Source organism: Vitis riparia, chromosome 13 (assembly GCF_004353265.1).
Source record: "Vitis riparia cultivar Riparia Gloire de Montpellier isolate 1030 chromosome 13, EGFV_Vit.rip_1.0, whole genome shotgun sequence".
NCBI classification, from domain to species: domain Eukaryota; kingdom Viridiplantae; phylum Streptophyta; class Magnoliopsida; order Vitales; family Vitaceae; genus Vitis; species Vitis riparia.
In genome coordinates, this window is record NC_048443.1 from 19,547,830 (window position 1) to 19,566,212 (window position 18,383).

General features: G+C 36.8%; 1 protein-coding gene across 1 annotated transcript; it reads left to right on the forward strand.

The window, feature by feature from the left end:
* The first annotated feature begins 10,800 nt into the window (after positions 1-10,800).
* On the forward strand, positions 10,801-18,346 carry LOC117928613 (pleiotropic drug resistance protein 2-like). Its single transcript, XM_034848545.1, has 20 exons — positions 10,801-11,413; positions 11,543-11,663; positions 11,863-11,951; positions 12,144-12,228; positions 12,422-12,712; positions 12,797-12,887; positions 13,073-13,973; positions 14,061-14,221; positions 14,379-14,482; positions 14,597-14,762; positions 14,907-15,038; positions 15,545-15,696; positions 15,804-16,136; positions 16,240-16,530; positions 16,633-16,716; positions 16,808-16,941; positions 17,028-17,255; positions 17,342-17,513; positions 17,601-17,855; positions 17,931-18,346. Exons 1-20 carry the CDS (start codon positions 11,034-11,036, stop codon positions 18,198-18,200), a joined length of 4,440 nt encoding a protein of 1,479 aa, XP_034704436.1. The 5' UTR covers positions 10,801-11,033; the 3' UTR covers positions 18,201-18,346.
* Positions 18,347-18,383: the final 37 nt, after the last annotated feature.

Consider the following 18,383-nt stretch of genomic DNA (forward strand, 5'->3'; position numbering starts at 1 on the left):
GTGTACAAGAAAGCACAAGGAAGCGTGGTGATACTCTAAGATCTTGTAGGTAGATAGCAATATACTCATTGGATATGATATAAAGATATTGTCATCAATTAAGATCTAGTAGTTTACTCAGTTCTATATGAAAATTTAAAGGAAGACACAATATATCCTTGGGGCTAAGGTCTTTTAGGACTACAAGAGTAGGAAAATTGTGTCATGTCACCTACATAGATGAACATTTGGTCAAGTACATGAAGCAAAACTCTAGGAATGTTAATTACTATTTAGATTTGGAGTTGTCTTTCTTAGGATCAATGTCCTTGGATATCTATGGAGAAAGATAACATTAAGGTGATATTCAATGCCTTTGTAATGGGTAGCCTTAAGTATGCAATACTATGTGCTAGACCAGATATTTGTTTTGTTATAGGAATAATGAGTGGATATTAGTCAAATTCCTTATTAGGGATTTGGGCAGATGTCAAACATATACTCTAATATCTTTACAGAATAAAAGATTATATGTTTGTGAGTTTTTGCAATGAGTTGGTACTCCTTTCTTACCGAGAAATTGGACTTCGGATAAGAACTCTCGTAGGTCTACCTCTAGGTATGTGTATACTTTAAATGGTTTTTTGTTATTTCTATAGCAACAAAGGAAGCCTTTTGGCTTATGGCTAGTTCCATTGGCTATATTGTCTAGGATCTTGATATGTGATAACGGTGCGACAGTGGCATGGTCTAAAGAACTAAAGTACCACTAAAAGAGAAAACACATAAAGAAAGAGTGTTACCTTATTGTGATATAGTATTGAGAGGTGATGAGACTATGGAGCATAATTTTTTCTACGTTGCCTAGTCTGTTTTTAGGACTAGTGGGAGTTTGTTGGGATTAAGTCCTTGAAACCAAGACATAGTGTAACAAAGTTAAACTTAGCTATCATCTTGCTATCCTTTTGGTGTATTCACATTGATTTGAGTATTCAATTTATGTCTCTTACATTGTACATGACTTAGATGCATTAGGAGTTGCACAGAATATACAAGTCATGCATTCCTTGTAAGTAGATAAGTTGTCCACAATTGGTTCATGGATTTGGGTAATCTAGTAGAGATCGTAGTGCACTACCTCCTAATTTGAGGGATGACTTGTCTTAACTGTCGAGATGGGTTTTCCATGGTGAGTGCACTAGTGTATCTAATGCACACTGAACAAAACCTAGGGTGAATCATGGTAAGACTACCAATTGTCTTAATTCACCAAGCTATTGTATTACATGAACTTTCAACCTTGAGAGGATATTGAGTCTATGCCAAAATTAATAGGAGGCTTTGACCTATAGGTAAAACCCTAAAGTGGTTATATATCCCTATGGATTGGATCACTCTTGATGGAGGCTAGTGGCAATAGGTATTCTCAATAGAGGCACCATGATTTCTCATGGGATTGAAATAGTGTGTCTCATTGGGTGATCCAAATGCCAATGATCATGAAATTTATGGACATAATAATTCCTTTAATGGAATTTGACATATACTCCTTGAAATTAGAGTATATCATTTGATCATAGAATAAGTGAGATCTGTAACTAAAAGATTTGAGAGGTAATCTTAGTAAATGATAGCACTACCTTGTTAGATTATGGGCTAGTTCATAGAGAGTCTGTATGTAATGGATAGTAAGTCATGGACCGGAGCACTTGGTGTCTCGTTATAATATAGATAAGGTACTGGAGTGTAGTTGACTCTCTATAGTAGGATGTTGAGTCAATTTCAAAATTTGATTGTAAGGGACCTAGTACTCCTATGGGTCATAATGGTCCCCTTTCTAAGCTCATATTCCTTGATGACGCGGTTTATAATGATTGAATGTGTTTTTAATTCACTTTATGCATAAGGGTATTTTGGTAATTACATAAGATTGCACAAGGATAAGTGAGTAGTATCTTTGGATTGGGCTAATTGATTTATTAGGGTCTTATATGGTTAATTAATCAATTAGCAACCTTTTTTAGGCTTGATTAAGTAACCCAAGTCCATGGTGGGCTTAAGGCACTTAAGCCTAGTAAGAAACCTACAAATACCCCTTTAGGGGTTAGGGTTTTTATGTCTTATTTTTCTCCCCTTCAATCTAAAGAGAGAACCCTAACCTCCACCCTTGAGATCTCCATCATCTCAGTGTCTAAATACAAGGAAGAGTCATCGGACTGAAGATCATGGTGTTTATGAGATTCATTACTACTTTGGAGTTATCTATATCGATCGAAATCAATCCAAGAACATCTGAATCAAAGTATGTAGTTGTATTCTCTAGATCTATGTTTTCTATAGTATCCCTATTGTTTTTTAATACTAATTTATCCGTTGTGATAAATATAGAGAATAAATTATTGTACTCATTACAATTATAACCTTAAATAAAGGTTATTGGAAATTTATACTTTCACGAGTTCACTTTCTTTGAATTTCTTACCTTAATTCTTTATTTTTTTTATGACAATAATTTACCCCCATAATAATTTGTTTTATTTTTCATATTCTTTATGATTTTTTTTTTGTATTAAAAATTGTTTTTTTTTTCTTTTCAAATGAACCTAAATTCCTTTGCTGGAAATGAAATTCAATATCAAGTTCATTCAAGCACCCCAAATTGCATGTGGGCTTTAGAAAATGAAAATTCTTACTTTCTCAATTGGATTCTCATGCGTTTTTTTTAATCTTTATTTCTTATTCTTTATTTATTTTTATTTTTTTAACAAAACCAAGATTATGTCTTACCCAACAGCTTCAAATCCAACCTCTTAGATCTTCAAATTGGGAAATAAAAGAATAAAAAATAAAACATAAATACTCACACTTAGTTGAGGTGAATAATAAAGATTTTTTGTTGCCCCTTCATACAATGTCTAACTTACTATTTGAGTTTTTGATATGAAAAATAAAAGCAACACAGGTACAAAGAAATAGGATCAAACAATATTTCTTGCATTACCACATTTTTATATTATATTGAAAAATTGGCTTTTCAATGGAATAGAAAAATTCTAAAAAACAAATATTATTTATTATTTTCTGAAATTAATGCTTTGAGTAATAAATGAATTAGGACTTCACAGAAACATAAATACAAGGAAATTGCGAGGATGTTTCGTGAATTAATCATGACCAAAGCTTATTAGTCAACATATGTACTTGTTGACTTCATTGAATCTCAAACAAAAGGAGAAAGAGGGACAACACTATTTTGATGATTTAATTTACAAATTTACTTTCGTTTATTAGGCCACATGTACGACACATGATATTTTCATCCATTCAAGCTAACATTGTCGAATGGAAAATGTACTTTAAGAAACCTGGAGGACAATTTGTTCAATTTTAAATGCGAGGGGGTAACGTGCAAATCACACAGGGGTCAAATATATTAAATTCTATTTTTTTTAAATTACTATTTTTTTTTATTTGGAAATTCCTGAATGTTTTTACCAAAATTAAAGGTTAGTGTGTGAGTGAGCACAATAAATTATTTATAGCTTTTGTGGCAATCACAACTGTGTACCTACCAATGCAATTGCTCCTCAACTTACAGAGTTCAAATTATTTTGAAAAAAATTACTTCTCACCCTTCACAATTACTCCTCACCTTATTCAGTCAAAATTAATTTTCAAACAATTAAATTAAATTAAATTAAATTAAATTAAAGAATCAGCATTTATAGGGGCACTGGGATTCCAAATTAAATTAAAATTATTTTCGGAGCCTGCAACAATTTAGAGGAGAAAATTAATTGATGTTTAATGAGATTTTTTTCTTTTACCTTTTATTAAAATTTCTCTAACAATAAGTTTCTAAATGAATGTTAAACTAATTTATGTAAATAAATTAACTTTTTTGTAACATGCATATACTCCTCAATTATTTATAGGATTTTACACTGCTCTAGATTTCAAATCATTTCTAAAAGTTAAGAAGCTCATTAAAGAATCTAATGCATAAGTTTCCCATTGGAATTCATTTGTTTTGAAAAAATTTTAAAATATAAATATTTATATATAGATGAGAAATGAAAGATGATTTCTCATTGGACGAAAAGATTACAAATCAAACGAAATTTGATGCATCCATTTTTCCCTTTTTTTTTTCCAACTTATCTTATATTAATAATATTTGTATTAATTTGTTTGCTTGAAAAGTTTATTCATTCATTTTATAAAGATTTAAAAAAATATAATAAATTAATACTGCATTTGGCAGTATTTCTACCTGAAATTGTTTTTAGAAAAATCATTTATCAATTGTTTTTCTAGAAATATTATAAATGATTTTTTTAATGATATAAGCAATTTTACAAAATTTTAAACCATCTAATTTGTTTTTAAAAACACTTTTTGTGTTAAAAAAAGTATTCTAAAATCACTACCAAAAATGGATTCTTCGGTTACTTATTCACCACATCTTTTTAAAAACTAATTCAAAAAACTCCATTTATAACATATGGTTTGTTTTTTTAATTAGTTAGGCTTTTAAAACATTAGGTTCTTGCCTGATCTTAAAAATAAAAACTAGATTTAAACATGACTTTTTTTTTTCAAAATTGTTTGATGAGGTGAATAATTGAGATTTCTACAAGAGTAGTGTATTTTTTAAATATCCGCAATATAAAAATTGATTTTAAATTTGCAACACTTTTTAATTACAAGTAGAACTCATCTTTTGGAATGTAAAAATGAAATATAAAAAAGATATATTCGTTTTTTGAAAAGTCGAATTCAATATAAAATGTTTTAAGGTAAAAATATGACTAGTCCTTACAAGTTCAGTACAAAAAATAAAATCATTCGTTTTTTGAAAAGTCGAATTCAATATAAAATGTTTTAAGGTAAAAATATGACTCATTCTTACGTACAAAAAATAAAATCATCTGAATTAATAGTTTGAAAAGATAAATTTAGCATATAAATAAAAAATACGTTAAAAAGCATCATATTTTTGCAACTATATTTTAATAATATTTTTTAAAATAACATTTTTATTAAAAAAATATCCGTGAATAATTGGGGTCAAGAAATTTTAATTAGGGAATTTATTCCCCGAACATGATGTTTAGATGAAGATTTTAATTTTCTCTACATCTGTCATGTCCACATTTATTGGATTGAGAAATGTGGGGTGAAATGAATGAAAGTCAAAATCATAGAAGGGGATATTAATAGAGCATTTACTTGCACTCAATATCAATCAGAGCAGGAGGCAGTTGGGAAAGCATGGGCGTCAGGGTTTAATGTGATTTATCAGTCAAGTTGACGCATTTATGCCACGTTGGCCGTCAAAATTGCCTCTATTCTGGGCCACATACCAACTTTCTAATTTAATCTATTCTAAGTATATACTAAGAAATATATGAAACTCCCATATAAATAATTAAATTAAAATACAAAATAATAAGATAAAAGTTGGATAGAAATTGGGAGACTCGTGAACCAGTGGCCGAGCCAAGACTTTTGTTAAGAGGGATCCAAGAAAAATGTTATAGTTATCATTTATAAATTGTAAGCTAATTAATAGTATTTTATATTATTATTAAAACAAATTAAATAATTTTAAATATTAATTATAAAAATGTATCAAATTAAACAACATGGGATTAAGAACACTTGAAAAAAGTTTTAGATTTTATATATATAAAAAAATAAAAGAATTAAAAAAATTAAAAGAAAAATCATTAGAAATTTGTAATAATTTTAGTCATTTTAAAGAAAAAATATTTAAAATTATTTTAAAGAATTCAATCATTTTTGTTTAACGTCTTTTAGATCTCATTGTCTTACAACTTAATCTTATTTATTTATACCTTAGTTCATTTTTTATACTTACATTCAAAAAACTTAGAATTCTATATACTTTCAAAAGTGGACATTAAAATTTTCATAGATACAAAATCAATATCTTAGCTTTTTTTCTTTTTCAAATAACGGACTATCTTCGAAAGTAAAGTCTTTCACTTAAAACTTATAATAAATCATTAAACACTTGCAACTTAATGGTTAAATTTTGATCTATTCACATTATATTCCTACTTCCAAGTAAAAATATTAGTTAATAAAAACTTAACAAGTATTTTTTTTTTTATGATTTAGTTATGTAAATAAAGAAAATATATCTTTGAGGAAGCTTTCAAAGAAAGAGAGAAAGGTAGAGTTGAAGGGAATAAAAAAAATATATGTTAAATAAAGGGAACCAAGTGGAAGCAAAGGAGAAGAAAAATCTAGTAGGTTTGAACTAAGAAAAATTGGAATTCTTGGCTATGAAAATGTATTTCAAAATGCTACATTCAATACATAGGCATAGCAAGGTCGCTATGATCCGCGGTAAGAGTAGGGGGAGGCATGTAGGGCCTAAGCCTTGCACCCTAAATTTGCTCTAAGTTGAAATTAGGGTTTAGAATTCAAGGCTTTGATATCATATAGATAAAGAAAATATGACATACTATTCTCATTAATGATGATAGATATTTATATATAAATATATTTGGGTTCTACTACAATTCAATATAACGACCCGTTCCCAATCGTGTAGATATTGTCCGCTTTGAACCCAAAGTGGACAATATCTACACGATTGGGTGCGGGTCGTTACAAATGGTATCAAAGCCAATCTCAGACCTCGGTGTGGGGTTTGTTTGGTCTCGTAAGGGTGTTTGTTTGGCCCCACAATCCCGTAGGACACAACGAGGACGTTGTGTCTACATAAGGGGTGTTTGTGACATCCCACATCGGATAGGGAAAAAAGTTCCTAGCACTATATAAGTATGGACTTCTCTTAACCCTATAAACGCGTTATAAAGCCATGAGGGTCCCTTTGGGTCCAAAGCAGATAATATCTACACGGTTGGGAGCAGGTCGTTACAAAAGGACAATATTTACACAGTTGAAAGCAGACCATTACAAATGGTATCAGAGCCGATCCCCGACCTCGGTGTGAGGTTTGTTTGGTCCCGTAAGGGTGTTTGTTTGGCCCCACAATCCCATGGGACACAACGAAGACGTTGTGTCTGCATGGGGGGTGTTTGTGACATCCAACATCGGATGGGGGAAAAATTTTCTTACGCTATATAAGCATGGACTTCTCTTAACCCTGTAGACGCGTTTTAAAGCCGTGAGGGTCCTTTTTGATCCAAATCGGACAATATCTACACGGTTGGGAGCGGACCCTTACAAAACTTTTGTGACATCCCACATCGGATAAGGGAGAAAGTTCTTGGCACTATATAAGTATGAACTTCTCTTAACCTTGTAGACTCGTTTTAAAGCCGTGAGGGCCCCTTTGGGTACAAAGTAGACAATATCTACACGGTTGGGAGCGGGTCATTACAAATGGTATCAGAGCTGATCCCCTACCTCGATATGAGGTTTGTTTGGTTACGTAAGGATGTTTGTTTAACCCCACAATCTCGTGGGACACAATGAGGACGTTGTTTATGCATGGGGGTGTTTGTGACATCCTACATCGGATAGGGGAAAAAATTCCTAACATATAAGTATGGACTTCTCTTAACCCTGTAGACACGTTTTAAAGCAATGAGGGCCCCTTTGGGTCCAAAGCGGATAATATTTACATGGTTGGGAGCGGGTCATTACAAATGGTATTAGAGCGGATCCTTGACCTTGGTGTGAGGTTTGTTTGGTCCCGTAAGGATGTTTGTTTGGCCCCACAATCCCGTGGGACACAACGAGGATGTTGTGTCTGCATGGGAGGGAGGGGTGTTTGTGACATCCCACATCGGATATGGGAGAAAATTTCTTGCACTATATAAGTATAGACTTCTCTTAACCCTGTAGACGCATTTTAAAGCCGTGAGAGTCCCTTTAGGTTCAAAGTGGACAATATCTACATGGTTGAGAGCGGGCCATTACAAAAATTTCGTGACATCCCACATCGGATAAGGGAGAAAGTTCCTTGCACTATATAAATATGGACTTCTCTTAACCCTATAGACGCGTTTTAAAGCCATGAGGGCCCCTTTGGGTCCAAGTCGGTTTATATCTACACGGTTGGGAACAAGTCCTTACAAAATGACAATATTTACACGGTTGGAAGCAGACCATTACAAATGGTATCAGAGCCGATCCCCGACCTCGGTGTGGGGTTTGTTTGGTCCAGTAAGGGTGTTTGTTTGGCCCCACAATCCCATGGGACACAACGAATACGTTTTGTCTACATGAGGGGTGCTTGTGACATCCCACATCGGATAAGGGAAAAATTTTCTTGCGCTATATAAGCATGGACTTCTCTTAACCCTATAAACGCGTTTTAAAGCCGTGAGGGTCCCTTTGGATCCAAAGTGGACAATATATACACGGTTGGGAGCGGGTCATTACAAAAATTTTGTGACATCCCACATCGGATAAGGGAGAAAGTTCTTGACACTATATAAGTATGGACTTCTCTTAACCTTATAGACCTGTTTTAAAGTCGTGAGGGCCCCTTTGGGTCCAAAGTAGACAATATCTATACGGTTGGGAGCGGGTCATTACAAATGGTATCAGAGATGATCCCCTACCTCGATATGAGGTTTGTTTGGTCCCGTAAGGATGTTTGTTTGGCCCCACAATCTCGTGGGACACAACGAGGACGTTGTTTCTGCATAGGGGGTGTTTGTGACATCCCACATCATATAGGGGAAAAAGTTCCTAACACTATATAAGTATGGACTTCTCTTAACCCTGTAGATGCGTTTTAAAGCCGTGAGGGCCCCTTTGGGTCCAAAACGGATAATATCTACACGGTTGGGAGCGGACCATTACAAATGGTATTAGAGCCGATCCCCGACCTCAGTGTCAGGTTTGTTTGGTCCCGTAAGGGTGTTTGTTTGGCCCCACAATCCCGTGGGACACAACAAGGATGTTGTGTCTGCATGGGGGGAGGGGGGTGTTTGTGACATCCCACATCGGATATGGGAGAAAATTTCTTGCACTATATAAGTATGGACTTCTCTTAACCCTGTAGACGCATTTTAAAGTCGTGAGGGTCCTTTTGGATCCAAAGTGGACAATATCTACATGGTTGGGAGTGGGCCATTACAAAAATTTCGTGACATCCCACATCGGATAAGGGAGAAAGTTCCTTACACTATATAAATATGGACTTCTCTTAACCCTGTAGACACGTTTTAAAGCCATGAGGGCCCCTTTGGGTCCAAAGCGGATAGTATCTACACGGTTGGGAGCGGGCCATTACAAATGGTATTAGAGCCGATCCCCGACCTCGGTGTGAGGTTTGTTTGGTCCCGTAAGGGTGTTTGTTTGGCCCCACAATCTCATGGGACACAACGAGGATGTTGTGTCTACATGGGGGGGGGGGGGGGGGTGTTTGTGACATCCCACATCGGATATGGGAGAAAATTTCTTGCACTATATAAGTATGGACTTCTCTTAACCCTATAGACAAGTTTTAAAGCCGTGAGGGTCCCTTTGGGTCCAAAGTGGACAATATCTACACGGTTGGGAGCGGACCATTACAAAAATTTCGTGACATCCCACATTGGATAAGGGAGAAAGTTCCTTGCACTATATAAATATGGACTTCTCTTAACCCTGTAGACGCGTTTTAAAGCCGTGAGAGCCCCTTTGGGTTCAAAGAAGACAATATATATACGGTTGGGAGTGGGTCATTATAAATGGTATCAAAGCTGATCCACAACCTTGGTGTGGGGTTTGTTTAGTCCCGTAAGGGTGTTTGTTTGGCCTCACAATCTTGTGGGACACAACGAGGATGTTGTGTCTACATGGGGGGTGTTTATGACATCCCACATCGGATAGGGGAGAAAGTTTCTAGCGCTATATAAGTATGAACTTTTCTTAACCTTGTAGATATGTTTTAAAGCCGTGAGGGCCCCTTTGGGTCCAAAGCGAACAATATCTACACGGTTGGGAGCGGGTCGTTACAAACATTGTATTTGCATAGGAGGTGTTTGTGATGTCTCACATCAGATATAAGAGAAAGTTCTTAGCGTTATATATGTAGAGACCCTTCTTAACCAATTAGACACGTTTTAAAGCTGTGAGGGCCCCTTTGGGTCCAAAACGGACAATATCTACACGGTTGAGAGCGGGTCGTAATAGTAAACTTACACTCTAAATCAAATTCTATATTTTATTATAATTCAAACTAATACATAATAAATAGATAAATATCAATATGTAAATTAAGGATAACATTAACTATCTCTGATAAGTTAAACCAATCATAAAAACTAAGCATAAACAAGAAAAAGATTAAAAAAGAAACCAGAAAAAATAAATATGAATAATATTAAAGAAGATTTTATTTTATTTTTTAGTTTTAGTTCGGTTGTGGTAATAATATTTAGTTACCATCATTTTTTATTTAAAAAATTTTTTAAATTAAATTTATATTGTTTTTTTAGAGGGGGCAAATGTTTTATTTTTGTTAAAAAAACCTTGACATGTAAGGCAAATTTTTATTTTTGAAATGGTATGATGTGATTTCAAAATAATTGTTATTTTTATACATTTTTAAGTGAAGGATAATATTAAAGTAGTAGCATTTAACAACACATGTACAATCTTTTTCTTTGGTGGGTCAAATTATAATTAATTTTAGGTTTTTATTTTATTTTATTTTATTTTTATTGTGGTTGTTAAGCTAACACGGAGACACCAAAAACACACTTACCCTCTCCAAAATATATGCCAGCCATAATTAAGCCGAAAAAGATTTGCATCCATACGCATGAAAGTCTCACCAGCTAACTCTCAAGTCTCCCGAACTGTCAAGTGATCAAACATAAAAATTTTCATGTACGTCATAAAAGACTCCTCTCCCACTCAGTAATGCCCATTTCTCTACCGCTTTCCAGTCTCCATCACCTCCTACATCACTCCATGCCTATCAATCTCATCTACTCACCATTTCATCCACACCTTCTCTAGCATCTTGAGCTCATCGGTTGAATCTGAGCTTTCCAGGGTTATTATAAAGGGGGGTTTGGAGTCTTTACTCTGAGGGGTTTTGGTGCGTGGCAATGGCTGCAGCATTGGCTGGGGATGATCTAGCAAGGTCCATGAGCAGCAGGCGCAAAAGTTTAGCGTCTGGAAGTAGGCGAAGTTGGGCTTCTGCGAGTATTCTTGAGGTGTTGTCAGCACAAGGTGATGTTTTTCCGAGTAGGAGAGAGGATGATGAGGAAGAGTTGAAGTGGGCGGCCATTGAAAGGCTTCCAACCTTTGAGCGGTTGAGGAAGGGGATGCTTAAGCAAGTTTTGGATGATGGGAAGGTTGTCCATGAAGAAGTTGACTTCACCAATCTTGGTATGCAGGAGAGGAAGCATCTCATAGAGAGTATACTTAAGGTTGTTGAAGAAGATAATGAGAAGTTCCTTCTCAGGCTCAGGGAAAGGACTGATAGGTCACTCTTCTCTCTTTCTTCCCATGAAGTTCACCCTGTTGGTCATGTGTTTTTTTGCTTTTGGCTTTGCCCCGGTTGAATTTGTTACCAGAAAAGTTTTATGAAACGTAACATCTGTTTGCTCAACAGGGTTGGGGTTGAGATACCAAAAATCGAAGTCCGGTTTGAGCATTTATCAGTGGAAGGAGACGCATATGTTGGAACCAGGGCACTTCCTACTCTGCTCAATTCTACCATGAACTTAATAGAGGTAGTTTGTTCTGTTTGTCCCTTTGTTTTTCTTCTTCTGTTTTCGATGGTGATTCTTGATTTTCCCTTTCAGCAAATTATGATGAATGACTTCAATCTCCTGATAATGTTTTTGGGAGATGTTTGCTTCAATTGAGAAGACTGTTGGAATTTGTAGAGATGAATGAAGTATGATTGTGTTTATTTATTGTCATGAACAGGGAATACTTGGACTGATTAGGCTTTCCTCATCCAAGAAAAGGGCAGTCAAGATACTAAAAGATGTGAGTGGGATCGTGAAACCATCAAGGTAAATGTATTCCATTTTTGGAAGTACCATTCAATCAATCATGTTACCCATAACACAAATCTCCTGAATGATGTCTTTAGATAATTTGATTGATACATATTCAGGGAAAATTCAATAGGATAACAAAAAAATTTCCCATTAAGTACACTTTCTTTCTTTGCTGGTTTCTTGATTAGCTTCTGTGTTTTGCAGAATGACTCTGCTTCTGGGACCTCCAGCCTCAGGGAAAACTACCCTGCTGCAGGCGCTTGCTGGGAAGATGGACAAAGATCTAAGGGTATGCTGTCCCCCCAACTTACATTCTGACAAATATTTTTATCCAATTCGATCCTTCACTGTGTCATCGTTATTTCCTTCCCTAGTTTCAGCCCATGTCCTCAGACTGTTCCTTAATTCTGAATTATTTAGTGATGGTGATAGTCCCCGATTCCTGAACTCATTGCTCTGTTGTGTGCGGTGTTTATGGACAGATGGAAGGAAAAATCACATACTGTGGTCATGAATTATCAGAGTTTGTTCCTCAGAGAACATGTGCTTACATTAGCCAGCATGATCTGCACCATGGTGAGATGACAGTTAGGGAAACGTTGGACTTCTCAGGACGATGTTTGGGAGTTGGAACCAGATATGAACTACTAGCAGAATTGTCAAGACGAGAAAAAGAATCTGCAATTAAGCCAGATCCTGAGATAGATGCATTCATGAAAGCAACAGCAATGGCAGGCCAAGAAACTAGTTTGGTTACAGATTATGTGCTCAAGGTTTGCACCTCCATTTCCATTTGGTGCCTGGCCTATTAGTTACATTCCCAATCTTTTCGCTTTTTGACATTGTCTGTGTAACAGATGCTGGGATTAGATATCTGCGCTGACATTGTGGTGGGAGATGATATGAGAAGGGGCATTTCTGGTGGAGAAAAGAAGCGTGTTACTACTGGTATGTGCCCCACTTCCATTGATTATGTTATCAATTGTTACTTTCAACTTAGTGGTAAAGCATTTGCCTTCAATTTGAATTGAGATACTGATCAATTTTGAATTGTCTGCTTTCTGAAGAGTCCTTGTTCTTAAGATTTTTAATATTCCACAACAGCCTAATATGACTGATGAAACTGAATGCAGGAGAAATGTTGGTTGGACCAGCAAAGGCTCTTTTCATGGATGAAATATCAACTGGTCTGGACAGTTCCACCACTTTTCAGATTGTCAAGTTTATGAGGCAGATGGTTCATATCATGGAAGTAACCATGATAATCTCTCTTCTCCAACCTGCACCTGAAACTTATGATCTTTTTGATGCCATTATCTTACTATGTGAGGGTCAGATTGTGTACCAAGGTCCCCGTGAAAACATCCTTGAGTTCTTTGAAAGCGTGGGTTTCAAATGCCCGAAAAGAAAAGGAGTTGCAGACTTCTTGCAAGAGGTGACTTCCAGAAAGGAACAAGAACAATACTGGTTCAGACACAATGAACCTTACAAATATATCTCAGTGCCCGAGTTTGTAGAACATTTCAACTCTTTCCACATTGGCCAGAAGCTTTCAGACGACCTTGGAATCCCTTACAATAAGAGCAGAACCCATCCTGCAGCATTGGTGACAGAAAAGTATGGAATCTCCAACTGGGAACTCTTCAAGGCATGCTTTGCCAGGGAGTGGCTATTGATGAAGCGCAACTCTTTTATATACATATTCAAGACAACCCAGATTACAATCATGTCAGTAATTGCCATGACAGTGTTCTTCAGAACAGAAATGAAGCATGGCCAACTGCAAGATGGAGTAAAATTCTATGGGGCTCTGTTTTATAGTCTTATAAATGTAATGTTTAACGGAATGGCAGAGCTTGCATTGACTATTTTCAGGCTCCCAGTGTTTTTTAAGCAGAGGGATTTCTTGTTTTACCCGGCATGGGCTTTTGCATTACCAATTTGGGTCCTTAGGATCCCCTTGTCACTCATGGAGTCAGGGATATGGATCATTCTCACGTATTACACTATTGGGTTTGCCCCTTCTGCTAGTAGGTATGTGAATGGACCTCATTCTTCCTGACTCTTGTTTTAGCATTCACAAATGGAACTATGACAACCCAAGACTTGAAAAATGTTCAGGTTTTTCCGTCAATTACTGGCATTCTTTGGCGTGCATCAGATGGCTCTATCTCTCTTCCGCTTCATTGCAGCACTTGGAAGAACACAGATTGTGGCCAACACTCTTGGTACCTTTACATTGCTACTGGTTTTTGTTCTGGGTGGTTTCATTGTAGCCAAAGGTCAGTGTTTTGTGTCTTTTTGCTATGCACTGAGCTGATTGTTTTTGCAACACTGATGCCATATTTCAAGTGGAAAGGGAGATGAGGGGCACTCTTCATGTGATTATATCATATGAGTGATAATGTAATAAACCATTTGTTTCTCCTTCTTACTCAGATGATATTGAACCATGGATGATATGGGGATATTATGCTTCTCCAATGACGTATGGACAAAATGCGCTTGTCATCAATGAATTTCTTGATGACAGATGGAGTGCGGTAAGGTTTCCTAGTAGCTTTTGAATGATTGTTTCTCACTTTGTTTTAAGCTTTGGCATTTCTGCCGTCATTACTTGGTCTGTCTTTGTATACGCTAATCGGTTTTTGGCACAGCCCAACATCGATCAAAGAATTCCAGAACCCACAGTTGGAAAAGCTCTTCTCAAGGCAAGAGGCATGTTTGTGGATGGCTATTGGTATTGGATTTGTGTTGGTGCACTCATGGGGTTTTCTCTGCTCTTCAATATCTGTTTCATTGTAGCTCTGACATATTTGGACCGTAAGTTATTGGTTATACTAACCTCCATTTTCCTTTTTCCTTCCCTCCAAAGGTTCCAGTCATGGAATTATCATCCATCAGTCAGAACTGGGTATTATTTAAATAAGATTCTAGTTTTGACAATTTTCTGAAACTCAAATGCAGCTCTGGGAGACTCAAAATCTGTCATTATTGATGAGGATAATGAAGAAAAGAGTGAGAAGCAGTTTTACTCTAACAAACCGCATGATCTGACCACCCCAGAAAGAAATTCAGCTACTGCCCCAATGTCTGAAGGTTCAAGATTTTTCCAACTTTGATCTCCTCTGGTTTTTGGTCCATATACAGTTTCCATTCAACAATAATTCAATATCTAGTTTTCCATTGAATCAAATCCCCTGTGATTGCCACCTTATGGTGTTCATTTTCAATAAACTGAGTGGTTTATCAATGCCGAAAACCAGTAGCATGATAGCCTAAAACTCAAGCCTAACAATGTTAGGACAAAAAGGATAAGTTTTGAGATCTATTTCTTCTGAAACATGCTGCAAATTTCCCTTTGCAGAGAGGAGAAGATGTTGCTATTAACAATGTTTCATCAACTATTATTGTATGGTTCTACAATTTCTGAACTTGCTTCTTGCTATTGGTTCTCCTTCTCTAGGAGACACCAGCTTTTTACCTGACCCTCACAAAATTCTTGTTAATCACTTCTTGAAGAGGCTAGTGATACTGTACATTACAAATAACATAAACATCAGATTTTCTTTATCTGGAAGCTGATAGTAGGTCTATGGTAACAGGTATTGATATGGAAGTAAGGAAAACTCGAGAAAGCACCAAATCAGTTGTCAAAGATGCAAATCATGCACCTACTAAAAGGGGAATGGTGTTGCCCTTCCAGCCCTTATCACTTGCATTTGAGCATGTGAATTACTATGTTGATATGCCTGCTGTAAGTAACTTGTTTTTAGTATGTAGACACACCAGTGAGACTAATATATGTGTTAGGATATGATCTTGGTCTAGAGCTTTGAAACTTTTTTATGGATTCAATCACAGGGAATGAAGAGCCAAGGAATTGAAGCGGATCGTCTCCAACTGCTGCGGGATGCTAGTGGTGCTTTCAGGCCAGGTATTCAAATAGCATTAGTTGGTGTCAGTGGTGCTGGAAAGACCACTTTGATGGATGTGTTAGCCGGAAGGAAAACAGGTGGATACATTGAAGGAAGTATCAGCATTTCTGGTTACCCCAAAAACCAAGCAACTTTCGCTCGTATTAGTGGTTACTGTGAGCAGAATGATATACATTCTCCAAATGTAACTGTTTATGAATCTCTTGTTTACTCTGCCTGGCTGCGCCTTGCTCCAGATGTCAAGAAGGAAACAAGGCAGGCATGTCCTTTTTTCAAATGAATGATTTTTCTTTTAGTTCACCTTCTTATAAGCTATATTCATCAGTTGTTTTTTTTTTTTTTTTGTTCCTTCTATGCCATAGGTGTTTGTTGAGGAAGTGATGGAATTGGTTGAGCTTCACCCCCTGAGGGATGCTTTGGTTGGCCTTCCCGGAATACATGGGCTTTCAACAGAACAGAGGAAGAGGCTGACAGTAGGTGTAGAATTGGTTGCTAACCCCTCCATCCTCTTCATGGATGAGCCAACGACAGGCCTTGATGCTAGAGCAGCCGCAGTTGTTATGCGTACTGTTAGAAACACAGTGGATACAGGGCGGACTGTTGTCTGCACCATTCACCAGCCAAGCATAGACATCTTTGAAGCTTTCGATGAGGTATTTCACAGTTTCATGGTTTTGAATCTAATACTTCTTATTGGTATGATTATCATGGAGTCACCATTCCTTTCTTCAATCCAACATCATTTTTGCCTGCAGCTACTGCTGATGAAGAGAGGAGGACAAATCATTTATGCTGGAGCTCTTGGTCGCAATTCTCACAAGCTTGTAGAGTACTTTGAAGTGAGCATTATTCATCTTCCGTGAACTTGCTCCATCTCCGTTGTTATACTGATAAGGAGTGTGTCATGATCAAATCCATAACTTGCTGCAGGCTGTCCCGGGGGTTCCTAAAATCAGAGATGGTCAAAATCCTGCTACATGGATGCTGGAGATCAGCTCTGCTGCAGTTGAGGCTCAACTTGGTGTGGATTTTGCAGAAATTTATGCTAAATCTGAACTCTATCAGTAAGTGGATTATGATTCCTTGGAACATCATCTTTCTGTCTCAATTCTTTTTCCAATGACTTATTACACTCACCCTTTTGTTGCAGGAGGAATCAAGAACTCATCAAAGAGCTGAGCACACCATCACCAGGATCCAAAGACCTTTATTTCCCCACCAAATACTCTCAAAGCTTTATTACTCAATGCAAGGCTTGCTTCTGGAAACAGCACTGGTCTTATTGGAGGAATCCTCCCTATAATGCTATCCGGTTCTTCTTGACCATAATTATTGGTGTTCTATTTGGAGTAATTTTCTGGAACAAAGGAGAGCAGACGTAAGTATTGCAAATTTATTATTTTGGTGGTTCTCCATTAATAATTAACAAAAAATGTGAACCAACACCCCAACTACTGTATGCAGAGACAAGGAACAAGATCTAATAAATCTGCTGGGAGCTATGTTTTCAGCTGTCTTCTTCCTTGGAGCCACCAACACTTCCTCAGTGCAGCCTGTTGTGGCAATTGAGAGAACAGTCTTCTACCGTGAAAGGGCAGCTGGGATGTATTCAGCATTGCCTTACGCATTTGCCCAGGTTGCCTTTTGAGAAAACTGATGAGAAACAGACACATTTCTAGTAGAGCTTAACTTTAAACTAATCTTGTATTCGGATGCCCTGCAGGTGGCCATAGAGGCAATTTACGTTGCAATCCAAACCTTGGTTTACTGTCTTCTCCTCTACTCTATGATGGGATTCTACTGGCGAGTGGACAAGTTCTTATGGTTCTACTACTACCTACTCATGTGCTTTATTTACTTCACATTGTATGGAATGATGATCGTAGCACTCACTCCCAACCATCAAATTGCTGCCATTGTTATGTCGTTTTTCCTAAGCTTTTGGAATCTCTTCTCTGGTTTTCTCATCCCTAGGATGGTGCGTATGCCTACGAAGAATTTGAGTATATTCTTGTAGAAGAATATTGAATTCTAACAAACTGTACATCTGCAGCAAATACCAATATGGTGGAGGTGGTACTACTGGGCTTCCCCTGTTGCATGGACCATCTACGGACTAGTGACATCTCAGGTGGGCGACAAGGAGGATCCGGTTCAGGTACCTGGAGCAGGTGTCAAGTCAGTGAAGCTGTATCTTAAGGAGGCTTTAGGCTTTGAATATGATTTCCTGGGAGCGGTTGCGTTGGCTCATATTGGTTGGGTCCTCCTCTTCTTGTTCGTCTTTGCCTATGGCATTAAGTTCCTTAACTTCCAAAGGAGGTAAAGGAAAGTCTCAGAAAATGATTGTTTCTTCTTCATTTGCATACACAAGTATGTGTGATTTACAGATGACGGAATGAGAAGTGGCTGCCTTGTATTTATCTTGAATTTTGTAAATTTGAAGAGCTTATCATTTGTTATTTTTCTTAATTTCTACATTTTCAATGACATCATCCTCACTTCAAAA